This window comes from Ambystoma mexicanum, chromosome 5p, assembly GCF_040938575.1.
Source record: "Ambystoma mexicanum isolate Mex_15411 chromosome 5p, UKY_AmexF1_1, whole genome shotgun sequence".
Classification (NCBI taxonomy): domain Eukaryota; kingdom Metazoa; phylum Chordata; class Amphibia; order Caudata; family Ambystomatidae; genus Ambystoma; species Ambystoma mexicanum.
This window is the reverse complement of record NC_090930.1, coordinates 749,790,358-749,805,302: the sequence shown is the minus strand read 5'-3', so window position 1 is coordinate 749,805,302 and position 14,945 is coordinate 749,790,358. Positions and strand designations below refer to the sequence as shown.

Sequence of the window (14,945 nt, the reverse complement as noted above, 5' to 3'; positions counted from 1 at the left end):
CTGTAAGATCGACCTTGTTCCTGGTGCACAAATCCCTTGTGGCAGGATCTACGCTCTCACAGAACCAGAAAACCTTCATTTGAAATCCTATGTAGACCAGTACCTTGCAAACGGATTTATCCGTCCTTCGAAGTCCCCCGCAGCCAGTCCTTTGTTCTTCGTACCGAAAAAGGAAGGAGACTTGAGAACCTGTATTGACTACCGCGCATTGAACCAGATCACCGTGAAGAACCGCTATCCCTTGCCACTTATCCCTGAGATGCTAGACCAAGTTAAAGATGCCCAGATTTATACCAAATTGGACCTTCGAGGAGTGTACCACCTGGTCTGAGTCAGAAAAGGAGATGAATGGAAAACCGCCTTCCGTACTAAGTACGGCTTGTTTGAATATCAAGTCATGCCCTTCGGGTTATGCAATGCTCCTGTGGCATTCCAGTATTTCATGAATGACGTCTTAAGGGAGTTAATTGATGTGTGCGCCTTAGTGTACATAGACGACATCTTAGTATACTCGGCCTCGGAACAAGATCATGTCAGGGACGTTCGTTCAGTCCTCACCAAGCTCCGTCAACATAGTTTGTTTGCAAAGCTTGAAAAATGCTTTTTTCACGTCACCGAAGTAGAATTTCTTGGTTTTATCCTTACTCCAGGAGGCATCAGAATGGACGTGCACAAGGTAGATGCCATTCTGAAATGGCCTTCACCGACGTCTCTGAAAGGGGTACAAAGCATGTTGGGCTTTGCGAACTTCTATCGCCGGTTCATCCCAGACTTCTCTCGGGTTGTGCACAATCACAGTACTATTACGAAAAAACAATAAAAAGTTTGCTTGGACTGAAGAAGCAGAAGAAGCCTTTCAGGAACTTAAACAAAGGTTTACCTCTGCTCCAATCCTGCAACATCCTTGTCCAGACCACCCTTATGTCGTTGAAACTGATGCGTCCAGTCTCCCAATGGGGGCTGTCCTTTCACAGAGAGACCCGGAAACCGGCCAGCTACATCCTGTGGACTTCTGGTCGAAAAAGTTCCCACCTCCAGAGATTAATTATGCCATCACGCACAAGGAACTTCTGGTTATCAAATCCGCCTTGAAAGCCTGGAGGCACTACCTTCTGGGGGCCAGACACACCCATTACAGTCATCACAGACCACCGAAACCTGCAATATCTCAAAACAGCCAATGCCCAGTCCTTGCGCCAATTACGGTGGGCCCTTTTCTTCGCCAAATATGATTATGTAATCACATTTCGACCAGGAGTCGGAAACGGAAAGGCGGATGCCTTATCTCACATGGGCATAGATGAAATATTATCTACAACTCCAGACCCAGTACCTATTATACCTGAAGACAAACTCTTCGGTATCACGACAGCCTTAACAAAAGCAGAACTACGAAAAGAAATCCAACGAACAATGAATCCTTATGCCTACCTCGCATGGCAAACTCAAGTAGAATATACCATCAAGGACCATCTACCCTTTTTTAGGGATCGCCTATATGTATCCAAGAAGGAATTACAACAGCATATTATTTCAAACTATCACGATTCACTGATTGAAGGGCATCCTGGGATCGCCAAAACCATAGCTAAGGTGAAAGAGAACTTTTGGTGGCCTACCGGGCGTAAGGAGATCATTCAGTATATTCAGTCCTGCGGTGTCTGCGCACAAAATAAATCGCAGAAACAAAAACCATCTGGTCTCCTACAACCATTGGACATTCCTCCAGTTCCATGGCACACTCTTTCCCTTGACTTCATCACTGATCTACCTCCAAGCCAATGGTTCAACACCATCCTTGTAGTTGTGGACTTATTCTCGAAGACGGCCCATTTTATTCCTCTCAAGGGCCTCCCAGGCGTAGCCACTTTAGCAAAAGTGTTCCTTGGGGGCGTTGTTAAGCTACATGGCTTCCCTTCGGTTCTGATCTCTGATCTCTGATCGAGGCAGCCAGTTTGTTTCAAACTTCTGGAAAAAATGTTGTGCAATGGCGCAGATCGACGTTCGGCTATCTACCAGTCACCATCCCCAAATGGACGGCCAAACCGAGAGAACCAGACACTCGAGCAATATTTACGGTGCATGCTGAGCCACGAACTAAGGAATTGGAAAGACCTACTATGGATAGCCGAATATGCATATAACAATTCTTTGCATTCAAGCACGGGACAAACGCCCTTCTATACCGTTTATGGCAGACATCCACGTACCTCTGAACTAGACCCAGCCAGCCAGCTTGGAAATGCCAGCGGTAAAGACTCTACACGCAACCATTACTCAGGCTTTCAAAAGGGCAAAGGAACACCTTATTCATGCCAAAGAAAAACAAGAGATTCGCCGACCAACACCGGAAAAAGGCCCCTGATTATCAAGTAGGAGAGGAAGTTTGGTTAGCCGCTAAATTTGTACCCATCAAGGGAACCCAGACCTTTGATCCCAGATTCTTCGGACCCTATACCATTAAGGCAATTATCAACCCAGCAGCCGTGAAACTGGATTTACCACCTAATCTACACATCCACCCGGTATTCCATGTGTCCCTCCTGAAACCAACGCAACCCGGCACACGGATTGGGACACCACCTAAACCCATACTTGTTGATGGAGAACCAGAATTCGAAGTCAAAGATATCTTGGACTGTAAATACTCTAGGACCAAGCTATATTATCTCGCCGATTGGAAAGGATTTGGACCACAAGATAGATCCTGGAAATCCAGTGAGAATATCCACGCACCACGTCTAATCAGGAAATTCCATCGGAACTTCCCAACCAAACCTGGGCCAGACAGAAGGAACACCATGGGAGGGGCCTTAGGGGGGAGTGCTGTCACGACCCTCGCCCAAAACCCCCTCTGGCAAACCCATTGGCCAGGTGGAGTCAGGACTCGGGCCTCTAGAGCCTGGCATCCTCTTCAAAAGCCCTCATGGGGCCAGTCCTGGCGCCTATGGCGCCAGGCTCATACACCATGAAAAACAATGTGCTTGGGAACTACTTTATTGTATTGTCAGCCAACATGGAGGCATCCACATTTTATGCGGTCTAGTGTTTTGGGTGTGGTAGCCTAGGGACTACTTTACCTGGACTATTTTGTTGGGGTTATTTAAACCACACCCGAGCAAGACAACACGCTTTGCGTTACTTTGCAGCTTGCAACGTGACACTCACCGTGTCCAGCTATTCCCTCGAACCTCGGAGAAGCAGAACCTGCAAGGAGACAAAAGGAACATCATTTTGAGGTTTCACTTGCAAAGTGCTGCTTTTCCGTCTGCACTCTGTTTGCTTGCCATGGAGCCCACTGGTACATTTTCTGCAGTGTGTGCTCTATTCCACCACACATGCACCATGGGTGGCAGGTTGTGCATCTATCTTTTTGTGTGTTGAAGAACGTGGTTTTGGAGGTTTTTGGCGCGCACAAGATTTTTGCCGCTATTTTTGCTGTTTCTTGCACCATAACTAGCAGAGTGATGCCGCATAGTATAGCAGAGTGGGTCAATACATCCCACACTCCACAAGCAGAAATGGATCTAACCAAAAGCTCTTGAGATCAGGCACGGATAGGCGGGACATGTGTGAAAGCACTTAGACTAGCAATCAGTTGCAAGGGCGGTGCTAGCCTTGTAAGAACTTACATAAGCTTCATTTAGCGTGCTGGAACATCCGGGGCTTTAAGCATCTCACAGCATCTAAAACTTCTCTCTTGGGAAACTGTGACATAATGCTCTTCCAAGAGATATGGCTTACTGTTCTTCCACTGTGGGATGCTCACACTATTGCACAATTTCAGAAATACCACCTATTAGAGGTCGCCCAATGTCAGGCTTGATGGTAGTAGTTAAAAACTTGTCAGGCCTTATACTTGAACCTTGGGCCTCCCCTTAGAGCTTTCTCCAGTTGGTTAAAATCAAAAGTGGAGAAGTTTTTTGCAATAATTAATGTTTACTGGAAGCATGTGGCGATCACCGATGATGATTTTTTTTTAAAGATCTAGTAGCTCTGCTCGAACTGGTTGCCATGGCCTCGGGTCGTTTACACTTGATTATAGCAGGTGATTTAAATATCAAATGTATAGCGAGTGCATCTAGTAGACTAACGCCTGTGGCCAAAAGATGGAACGCATTTATGGAAGAACATAACTTGTATATGGTAAACGGTGCAATAACAGGTGATATTCCCCCTAAAACTACATGGCACTGAGACCAGCAATTTGCTTTGCTAGATTACCTATATACAGATAGTACCTTCTTTAATTCTATTATACAATTTCAAGTAAAGAAGCAGACAGTTAGTGATCATGACATCTTGTCACTAACTTGGGCTTGGGAAGATTTACATCAGGAAAAGCACGCCTCATTAGCAACAAACTTAACATTGAACTCAGCAAAAAATAGGATATCATGGACACCAAAAAGCCTATTGGAATTAATAGGATATTGCTGAGACCAGAATATTCCAAACTGAATAGAGAGTCGGAATTAAAAGCATCCTATGTAGATGCCTTGATAATATTGAAGCCGAATAACATTCGGTGTGGCGGTACTATAAAGACCCAACTGCATACATATGACCCCGAGATAGCCCTGGCTAAGTCTCAATACAGAACCAAGAAAAGGGAGGCATGCAAACTAGAGATAGCCCTGAGGGCAATTGAATTAAGATCAATTAAAATCTGCTACAAGAACTGGATAAAATCTAGACGTGGTATCATGAAACATGATGCAGAGTCCATGTTGACCGATTTAGCCTGGAAAAGCTCTGCTAGAATATGGACATTGTTAAACAATGTCCAACGTCCAGATGATATAGTAATGCAAGTCAATCCAGTTCCTAAGGAGGTTTGGGCAGCCTTTTATAAAACCAGCTACGCTGCAATACTATATACCCAAATATATAAGGGCGAAAGAAACACCTCTCTAGAATGTATGAGTTTTGATATAGAAGATATATTATATTACATTTCAAATTTAAGTGTTTCGCGTGCCCCGGGCCCAGACAGCCTCTCCAATTTTGTGATTAAGCAGCACCCGCTAGCATGGGCCAAAATATTAATGGTCATTTTTGAGCAAGCAATTGAATCTAGAAGGTTGCCTAGAATACTTCTCAAACGCCATGTCTGGCTGCGCAATTCGGGATTTAAGCCAGAAACCCAGGCTTCCCTAATAAATAAGCCCATAGAGCAAACACATCTGTTTGGGAAAGCAGTTGATGAGGCCCTAGAACATGCGAAGAAGGAGTTTGATACCATCAAGACTCTTGACCAAATTTCTAGGCCACCTAACAGACGCAGCTATGGCAATAGACGCTCCTTTCGTGGCCAACGCCAACAGCAAAGCCAACAACAATTTTACTCTGCTACCAACTGGCCCTCTAACCAAAGCACCCAGTTCAGTCAAAGAGGCCAACGTCGTGGCAAAGGAAGAGGGCGCGGCTCCAGTCCAAAAGGCCCCACGCCCAATACCAACAAATGACCCAAAGATTCGGGTCCCCTCCCATGCATCACCGGTCGGGGGCCGGCTAACATCGTTCCTTTCAGCATGGGAGGGAATAACGTCAGACCGCTGGGTATTGTCCACCATAGCCCACAGATACTGCATCGAATTCAACGGTTCCCCGAAATACAGACCCCCACGGAACCGACGCATGACACCGGAACACCTCACTATTCTTCTTCAAGAAGTAGAAGAGCTACTGAAAAAAGAAGCGATAGAGGCTGTCCCCCTATCTCAGGTAACAGAAGGTATTTATTCAGTGTACTTCCTTGTACCCAAAAAGGACTTAACCATGCGCCCTGTATTAGATCTGTGCCCAGCGAACAACTTTGTCAAACCCCAAAAGTTTTGTATGGTGACCTTGCAGGAAGTAATCCCACTGTTATCACAGGGGGATTACATGACAACACTAGACATGAAAGATGCATACTTTCATATTTTAATGTTGCCAGCGCACAGAAAATACCTCAGGTTCAAGATAGAGAACAAACACTATCAGTTCAGAGTACTACCCTTCGGGATAGCATCTGCACCAAGGGTATTTACGAAAGTACTGGCAGTGGCAGCGGCCCACCTGCGCAGATTATCCATCCCGGTTTACCCGTACCTCGACGACTGGCTCATAACAGGGGATTCTTACGAAACATGCTTCTCCAATACCCAAAGGACCGTAGACCTTTTGTCCCAACTGGGCTTCTCCATCAACGAAAAGAAGTCCAGCTTAGACCCCAGCCAAATCAAACAATTCCTAGGGGCTCTAATTCGAACAAAGGACGGCCTCGTCTTCCCCTCCAACGAGAGGGTCCAAAACATGCTGTTTCAGATCCCCCAATATGTGGCAGGTCGAGAGGTGACGGTACGCAAAGCAATGCGCTTGCTAGGGATGATGGCGTCATGTATTTATTTGGTACCTCACGCGCGCCTGCGCATGCGCCCAATGCAAGAGTGGCTCTACAGCCAGTGGTGTCAGGCCAGCGGACAATGGGACGATCTGGTGGTAGTCTCGCAGGCCTTGGTTCTCTCGCTACGGTGGTGGACAAAGGAAAACCTGTTATTAGGGAAAACATTTGCCACACCCGCAGTGGAAGCCACTCTAACCACAGACGCATCCCTTACAGGATGGGGGGCTCACCTATCCCATCAGACTGCTCACGGAGTGTGGACTCCGAGCTTAGCATCCAAGCATATAAACCTGCTGGAACTATTAGCGGTGTTCAAAGCACTGAAAGCCTTTCAGGAACACTTACAAGGAAAGACAGTGATGGTCCTCACAGACAGCACCACAGCCATGCACTATCTCAACAAGCAAGGGGGCACTCACTCTCCAGGACTGTCCAAGCTGTCCCAGAATATATGGAAGTGGGCTCTCAAACACAACATGTTCCTACTATCACAACATGTACCAGGGGAACTCAATCTGCTAGCAGACAAACTCAGCAGAGTCTTCCCCCTACCCAAGGAGTACGAATGGCAATTACACGAAAACATCGTCTTAGACGTCTTCACGCAATGGGGTTTCCCGGAAATAGACCTGTTCGCAACCCTGGAGAACTCACAATGCCAAAGTTACGCCTCCAGGTACCCACAAAACCAGTCCAAGGGGAACGGTCTGTTGATTCAATGGTCAGGGAAATTTGTTTACGCCTTTCCCCCGACTCCCCTGTCAACAAAGTGGTGCACAAGATGCACCAAGAGCAGGTTACCATGATACTAGTAGCCCCAATGTGGGCCCGGCAGCCATGGTTCACTCACTTGATGGAGATGTCCCTATCTCCCCCAATGAAACTTCCCTGCCCGTACAACATGCTGTCACAAGACAAGGGCAGGACACTGCATCCATGCCCTCAGACCATGAACTTAGCAGCCTGGCTCCTGAGATCATAGAATTTGGACATTTACATCTCCCTCAGAGATGTATGGACATCCTCAGGGAAGCCAGAAAACCTAATACTCGCCACTGCTACTCTAGCAAGTGGAAAAGATTTGTCATCTGGTGTAGAAGTAAGAATATCAACCCGGTTGACTGCTCTGCCACTGACATTATTCTGTACTTGACCCATTTACTGGATTCAGGTCTAGTGTTTAATTCCATTAAAGTCCACCTAGCGGCACTTTCTGCATACACCACTTCCCAACTTAGTGTCGTGGTGGAAGATACCAGTTATCAAAGCCTTTATGGAAGGGGTAAAAAGAATACACCCCCCGATAGCTAACCCAGCTCCCGGATGGGACTTAAACGTGGTACTTTCTAGACTCATGGGCACTCCTTTCGAACCCATGCACAAGGCAACTCTTAAATACCTCACTCTTAAGACTGCTTTCCTAATAGCTATCACATCCATTAGGAGAGTAAGTGAACTACAGGCTCTTTCTGTACTAGACCCCTTCGTATCAGTTCACAAAGATAAGGTGGTTCTTCGCACACACCCAAGGTTTGCACCAAAATTCATCTCGAAATTTCATGTAAACCAATCTATAGAACTACCAACGTTCTTTCAAAACCCTTCCAGCTTGGGAGAAAAAAAGTCTGCATACACTAGATGTACGCAGAGCTGTCATGTTCTACATGGAAAGAACCAGATCACTGAGAAAGACTAATCAGTTCTTTGTCTCGGTGGCAGCAGGAAGAGAAGGAGATGCAGTCTCTAAGTCCACTATATCTAGATGGATTGTACAATGCATCACTCTCTGTTACACTCTTGCTAAGAGAGAACTACCCTTCAAGCCAAGAGCACATTCCACTCGAGGCACGGGGGCTTCCATAGCATTCATTGCAAATGTTCCCCTTGAGTCCATCTGCAAAGCGGCTACCTGGAGTTCTGTGCACACCTTTACAAAACACTACTGTCTAGATGCACACTCTAGATCTGACTCCCAGGTGGGACAGGCAGTATTAAGACATCTTTTCTCTACTGTTCCTTCTCATAACCCACCGCCAACTCCGGGAACTGCTCGCTAGTCTATGCACAGCATGTGATTCTAAGCAGATTAACAAACATCAGAAGACAATGCGTTACTTACCGTAAAAGCATTTCTGATGGTTGTATCTGCTTAGATTCACATGCGCCCGCCCTTCCTCCCCGCTCGGATGGAAGGAACATAGACATCCTCTACTATATTTCTCTCTTTTCTGTACTCACTCACGTCTAGAAGGCTCCCTCAGGGCAGAAAAATACAAACAGAGGGACCTCGACGCGTGAGGGATTGTGGGTACAACGCACGTCACTATAGGGATAGTGTTACAGACACGCCTTGTCGACGTCCCCTTTTCGACTACGAAAAACAAAATGCAATACTCCGCAGTGACCACTGGATGTCGGACCTATGCACAGCATGTGAATCTAAGCAGATACAACCATCAGAAATGCTTTTACGGTAAGTAATGCATTGTCATATTACTCCCTATTTATAAAAAAGGGGACAGATTAAACCCGGCAAATTACAGGCCCATCGCCTTGCTCGATGTGCCTGGGAAAATATTTGCCAGAATTATCTTGAGGGACCTTACTGGTTGGATAAATTCGGAAAAATTATATGACCCATATCAAACTGGCTTGCTGTCACGACCCTCGCTCAAAACCCCTTCTGGCAAACCCATTGGCCAGGTGGAGTCAGGACTCGGGCCTCTAGAGCCTTGCATCCTCTTCAAAAGTCCTCATGGGCTAGTCCTGGCGCCTATGGCGCCAGGCTCATACACCATGAAAAACAATGTGCCTGGGAACTACTTTATTGTATTGTCAGCCAACATGGAGGCATCCACATAGCTTGGTTCCTAAGAACCAAGCTATGCGGTCTAGTGTTTTGGGTGCGGTAGCCTAGGGACTATTTTGTTGGGGCTATTTAAAGCACACCCGAGCAAGACAACACACTTCGTGTTAATTTGCAACTTGCAACGTGATGCTCACTGTGTCCAGCTATTCCCTCGAACCTCAGAGAAGCAGAACCTGCAAGGAGACAAAAGGAACATCATTAGCAGTAGCATCTTACCTGCAGTCTTCATTTTTAAACACTCACAGCTACTGAGAACAGCTTCCTCGAATCCGCACGCCTCCCGGACAGAATGACCTGAAAGAGGAAGATAGAGGCAACATTAAAGAAAGCAGTAGAGACATTTACAAATTAAGAACTGCTCAAAAGGCTTACCTGGATGGCCACCTCTCGGCTGGCACCACTCTGGACATTCCACTCGCGCTGAAGAACACTGCGACCTACAAGGAAGGAAAAGCAGGTTAGTAAAGGCAAGACTTTGCAGCGCTGCCTATAGCGCTTACTTACCGCTTAATAGCGCTCTTAATGTGCCATCATTTACCAGCGGGGCTCAACCAAGCCAGTTCGCCGCACTGAGGACCGCATACCTAAGGGAGAAAAAAGAGACATTTTAAACAAAGCAAGGCATGCAGGATAGCAACAAAACTAAAGAACAGCAATAAGACCTACCTGAACAATATCAAACGGGCCGGCGTCAGTGAAGTAACTGGACCGCACTCTCCGATGAAAGACAACGCACCCCTGTAAAGAAGGCAGGACGGAGAACACGCCTAATTCTACCACAAGGTGAGGAGAGGGCGCCAGAGGGACTGAAATCATACAGGGGTGGAGGGAGGATACTTACCCCAGTCGGTCAGTCTTGAACACAGTCCTCCTGTATTGTCAAGCAGAACCTTCCCCACAGACCACATCAGGGCAAAGCTGAGAAGCATACCAGCGAGTGTGGATACCAGGTAAGCGTAACACTTTATGCCATGATTGGGAACTTCCGTAAATTTGCACACCATGCAGACTATTAAGATGCAAGAATTAGAAAATAAACAACCTCTTTATTTGGATTATATAGATTTTGCTGGTGCATTTGATTCTATTGGCCGAGAGCTGCTTTTTGACAAATTGGAGAGAGCATTGTGTCCCGAATATTTATTGTTTTGGATTAAGGAGTTTCATACCAACACTACTGTCCAAATCCGGCTTTCATTAGATGATGCCTTATCTGAACCTATAGCAACATATAGAGGTTTGAAACAGGGGTGCCTGTTGGCATGCACACTGTTCAACTTTTTTGTTGCAGACGTAGGACAGAAATTTTTGTTGGCACAAGCTGATGCACCACGTTTGGGCGGAGTGATGGTCCTCTGGTTGTTTTATGCCGACGACCTTGTGTCTTCGCTTGCCCCTCCTACAATTACAGATTTATGTTGGGCAGAATCATCTGAACATTAACAAGGAGAAATGCAAGATTATGTTAATGGTAGGCTATATATTTCCTGCCTACTTCAGGGCAAGAAGCTAGATCAAGTAACAGAGTATAAATATCTGGGTTTAACAATCAGTACATGTAGCGCAAAGTTGAGAACAGGTGTTTCACAAGCCCGAAATATACAAGCAAGGTATGGGAAATATTCCTATTTACCCAGTTTAACATTCTTCAAGCAGAAATTGGTACCTCTTTTAACCTATGGGGCTGAAACCAAAGGTTGGCAGAAGGAACATCTATGGCATAGTATGGACGGAGCCTTTTGGCGCACAATATTGTGTTTGCCCCAAAATGTACCAATATGTGCTATGAGACATGAGCTGGGGTTAGCCTCTCTTTATTCAGTATACATTTGGAAGCTGCTTTCCTTGTATAGGAAATATATAATGGCGTTGAAACAACCGAATATACTGAGTACTATTGCAGCTTATGTATTAACGGCCAATCACAAAGGAATTAAACATTGGCGAGTTCGTATACAGCAGATCATGGAAAATGCCTCCATAACAGAAACTCTATTGACGCAAAATCCTATTCGCGCCAAAGAGTAATTAACAAGAATTGATTGGATACTTAATCGGGAACGATGTATGAAGTTGCATTTGTTTCGAGATAATTACTTTGAAATCAAAAAATTTAATATACCGGAGCAATTTCCAGATCCAATTAGAAAACAATGGTTCATGACGATGAGATTAAATATCTGGCATACAAAGGAAATTCTCTACACGCGTAAAATTAGTCGTATTAGGACTTGTTGATATTGTTGCTCTCCTGTGGAAATTGAGAGCCTAAAACACCTGGTGGTAAACTGTATAGCACTAAAAGATCTGAGATGAGTTTTTTAGAGGGTATTTAATAACGGGTTCAGATATCCTGTGGAGAGCCCTGTTTGACAGTCAAAAGTCTGCACTAAATGTAGCATTGGTGGATTTTATGAAATATTTGAATCTACCAAATTTTAAGAATGCAGAATAATTTAGAAATAATTGTGAATGTGTAATGTACAAGAAAGGTGTTTACATTTTTTCTTTGTTTTTTTTATTGATTTGACAAGAAATCTGTACAGTGTTTCTCTGTTTTATGTATGATTTGTATATGTATTATTTGAAAGGCCGGTTCGCTGGCCATAACAAATTAATAATAATAAAAAAAATTATAATAATTAAAATGTCCTAGTTATTTTATTTGCTATTAGACACAAACAGAAACACAAGCTGCATGTCCCTTATCAGGACAGTGATTCACTAGACAGTCCTGTAAATTACAAATAAGGCTAGGTTGATTAGATTGTATACGCTTGTTTCCAAATTTAAATTCTCCCTCTTTCAAAGTTATCCTGATTGTTATCAACAGGTAATAGTATTCTAAACAATGTCTTCAAATTGCCAATGTTGTCCTAATGGAGCACATGCCAGTGGTTCACCCAATCCTGGACTTTTTCAAGGCATAAAAACCTGTATAATTGACCTTCAAAATGATAATTTTCAAATACAAACTCCAATCAAAATGGAAAAAGCCTTTGGTGTCAACAATCCAAGTTGTGATATCTACTTCAACTTCTTCACAATATTATTCATATTACACAGCTCCTGATTCTTTTCAATAATGCAAGTCTCAAATCAAAAACTTGTACTAATCACTCAAAAATCTGTTATCAAATATAGTGTCTTTTTACACTTATTGATTCAGAAACACAAGTATCTTGTAAGCCCTCTTTATCCTTATGAACATTATACATTAATTTCCACAGGTTTTAATCCACATCTCTGTATACTTCACAGGGGAAGAGTGGAGCGAGAAGAAAAAAGGATATTCAGATTACAATGTTGTATAATGTTTTGTAAATCATTATTTTCCTTGAAAATCGAGTTCTTATCTTACCAAGGAACTCTGCTCTTCCTTATTACACAAATAGTAGAAGTTATTTCAATAATAGCTGTTTAGCGGGCTTCTGGTTAATGTTATTGTTAATTGGTCAGGAACCGTTATCTCTAAAAAGCAATACACACATGGTGCCTTTTTAATTGTAAGTCATTTCCATCAAAATAGTACTCGAGTTTCATTGTTGTAATTGTATTGAGCTAGTCTTCTCCTAGTTACAGTGACGGTATGTTTCTTTAAAGTAATCGGCTGTTGGCCATGTTCCGTTTTTTGTCTGGATGAATATCCTATAAATGTAGTTAATACATCCATAAGTTCTAAATTCTATTTCAATATTATATTCCCAATAGTTACTATGTCATATTTGTTTAATTACCTTGGAATTCAATCTTTCAGGATGGCAGAGTTCTGTGTGTTCTCGGGAACGCTGCCATCTTGAAATGACTTTAAAGATCCTTGTGCCATGACGTCTGGCTAATGATGGTCGATGAAATCAAAATCGTGTCATCGGCAAAAAGTAGGAGAGGGATCTTGCCTTGTCCCAAACTTGGACATCAGACTGTGTGATCTCAAGTTTATCAATTAATACATTTATGTAAATTGCAAAGAGAGTAGAGGCCAAGACACAACCTTGTCTCACTCCGCCAAGACATAACCTTGTCTCACCCTGTTCTAATGGTAATGGGGGCAGTGATGTTACCTGCTAGTCTCCATCACACTCTCGCTTCTTTGTCATTATTCAGGCTTATGATGGCTTGCAGCAAAGAGCTTGAGGACGTTAAGCTTTTAGCTATCAATCTGATTCTCCTTGCTTTGTGTCACACTGATGTTCTGCATGGACTTGCTGGTTTATGGACGTGGTGGCGCATCTTTAGTTTAAAAAAAAATCACACTTGATGGTAAATTTATATATGAAACATAGCAATCCACTTTAGTTCAAAATGTATTGGCTTGATCTTTAGAAAGAGATTGAAAAGCCAAACCTTTGTTGGGAAAGAAGGATGGAATGCTTAACGGTTAAGGGAATACTTTTATTTACTGTATCCCAGAATATTGTTATTGTAAACAAACATTTCCAACTAAAGGTTAGAACCAACCAAGAGTACCATAAAGAGGACATATTTAAAAGTATGCCTTGTAACCAATTCTTTCTAAGTGATGTTGTTAAAGATCTTACTCTAGGTAGGTATTAGGCCTGTGTAGTGTTGGTTGTAGGAGTAGTATTCAGAGATGGTAAAGTTGCTTTTGCTTATTTTGGTGGTTACTTGCCAGCACAACAGCTGTCCTTTATATGTCCTGTATTTGGATATGAATACAGACCGGCATGTACTTGATAGGAAGGTGGAGGGGTAATGCCAGTGTCAGTCTACAGATATGTAGGCAGGTTTGGGTCACTACTCCGCCTGCCCTCCAGTGCCTTTTGCGGATGGATTTGTTTGATGCTTTCTATCATCTACCATATTCCCTTTAATGCCCCGCTGAGTAATTTAAAACATTTCCGTTAGAAGTTGCAAAATGTAGCTTGATAAGTCTCGCTTTCAAGAGAAACTGAGATTAATGGTAATTTAATACCATACTTTATTTAAGCTGGCCCCAGCCCTACTGACCATTTCATAGACGTACAAAAAATGTGTCGGCGGCTCTGTGATCATACCGTGATCAACTAATGACCTGTCCACCATCATCCATGGAAACGTTTCTTGTTTGTAGCTGCCACAGTTGGGCGATTCTGAAAGCTCCCATTGTTGATTATTAAATTAGCTCATGATATTTAATAAATAACACTCAGGCACAGCAGGCTTTGGCTCACATAATGTTCCCTTTAATCATTTTATATAAGGAAACTGAGATTTGTGAGTCATGTGTTAACTGCACGTCTTTTCTTTCCCGCTGCTCGTTTAGGAGAACGTTGGATCATATTAATGAGGTCAAACAGATGAGTCTCGATGACGCCTTGGCGAGCGAGGCCGTCCACGTCGCCATGATCAGTACAGATAACAGTAACCACGAGGAGCGCATCAGGTACTTTTTCATTGTTCCGTTTCTTCTTTACCGTTTGCTTGTATAAGTTGTTTATATGCATGTTATTTAGCAATTTGTGTAATTGCTTTGCCCTACTTTATTTCCATTTTTTTTCCAGTAGTGTGCTCTGCAAGGGTGGTTGGAACAACAGGTACATACTTAGTGCCAGATTGTACTGGCTAAAAATACAGGAGCCCCTAACATTCTATGACAGTCTTGCTTGGATGTTTAGTTGCATAAATTAACACCTAACTGCTGAGGGTTTTCCCTTCCAGTGCTGAGCCCTTTTTTGGAGATTTCGG

At 43.6% G+C, this 14,945-nt stretch overlaps 1 protein-coding gene across 9 annotated transcripts in view; it reads left to right on the top strand.

Annotated features, from left to right (window-relative positions):
* The window catches only part of BLVRA (biliverdin reductase A), a 621,921-nt gene that overhangs the window by 435,479 nt on the left and 171,497 nt on the right, over positions 1 to 14,945 (top strand). For all 9 annotated transcript variants that reach the window (XM_069613129.1, XM_069613126.1, XM_069613122.1 and 6 more), the window contains one exon: positions 14,524 to 14,643. In XM_069613129.1, the coding sequence (XP_069469230.1) occupies positions 14,524 to 14,643 (120 nt within the window). The remainder of the gene's footprint in view (positions 1 to 14,523; positions 14,644 to 14,945) is intronic.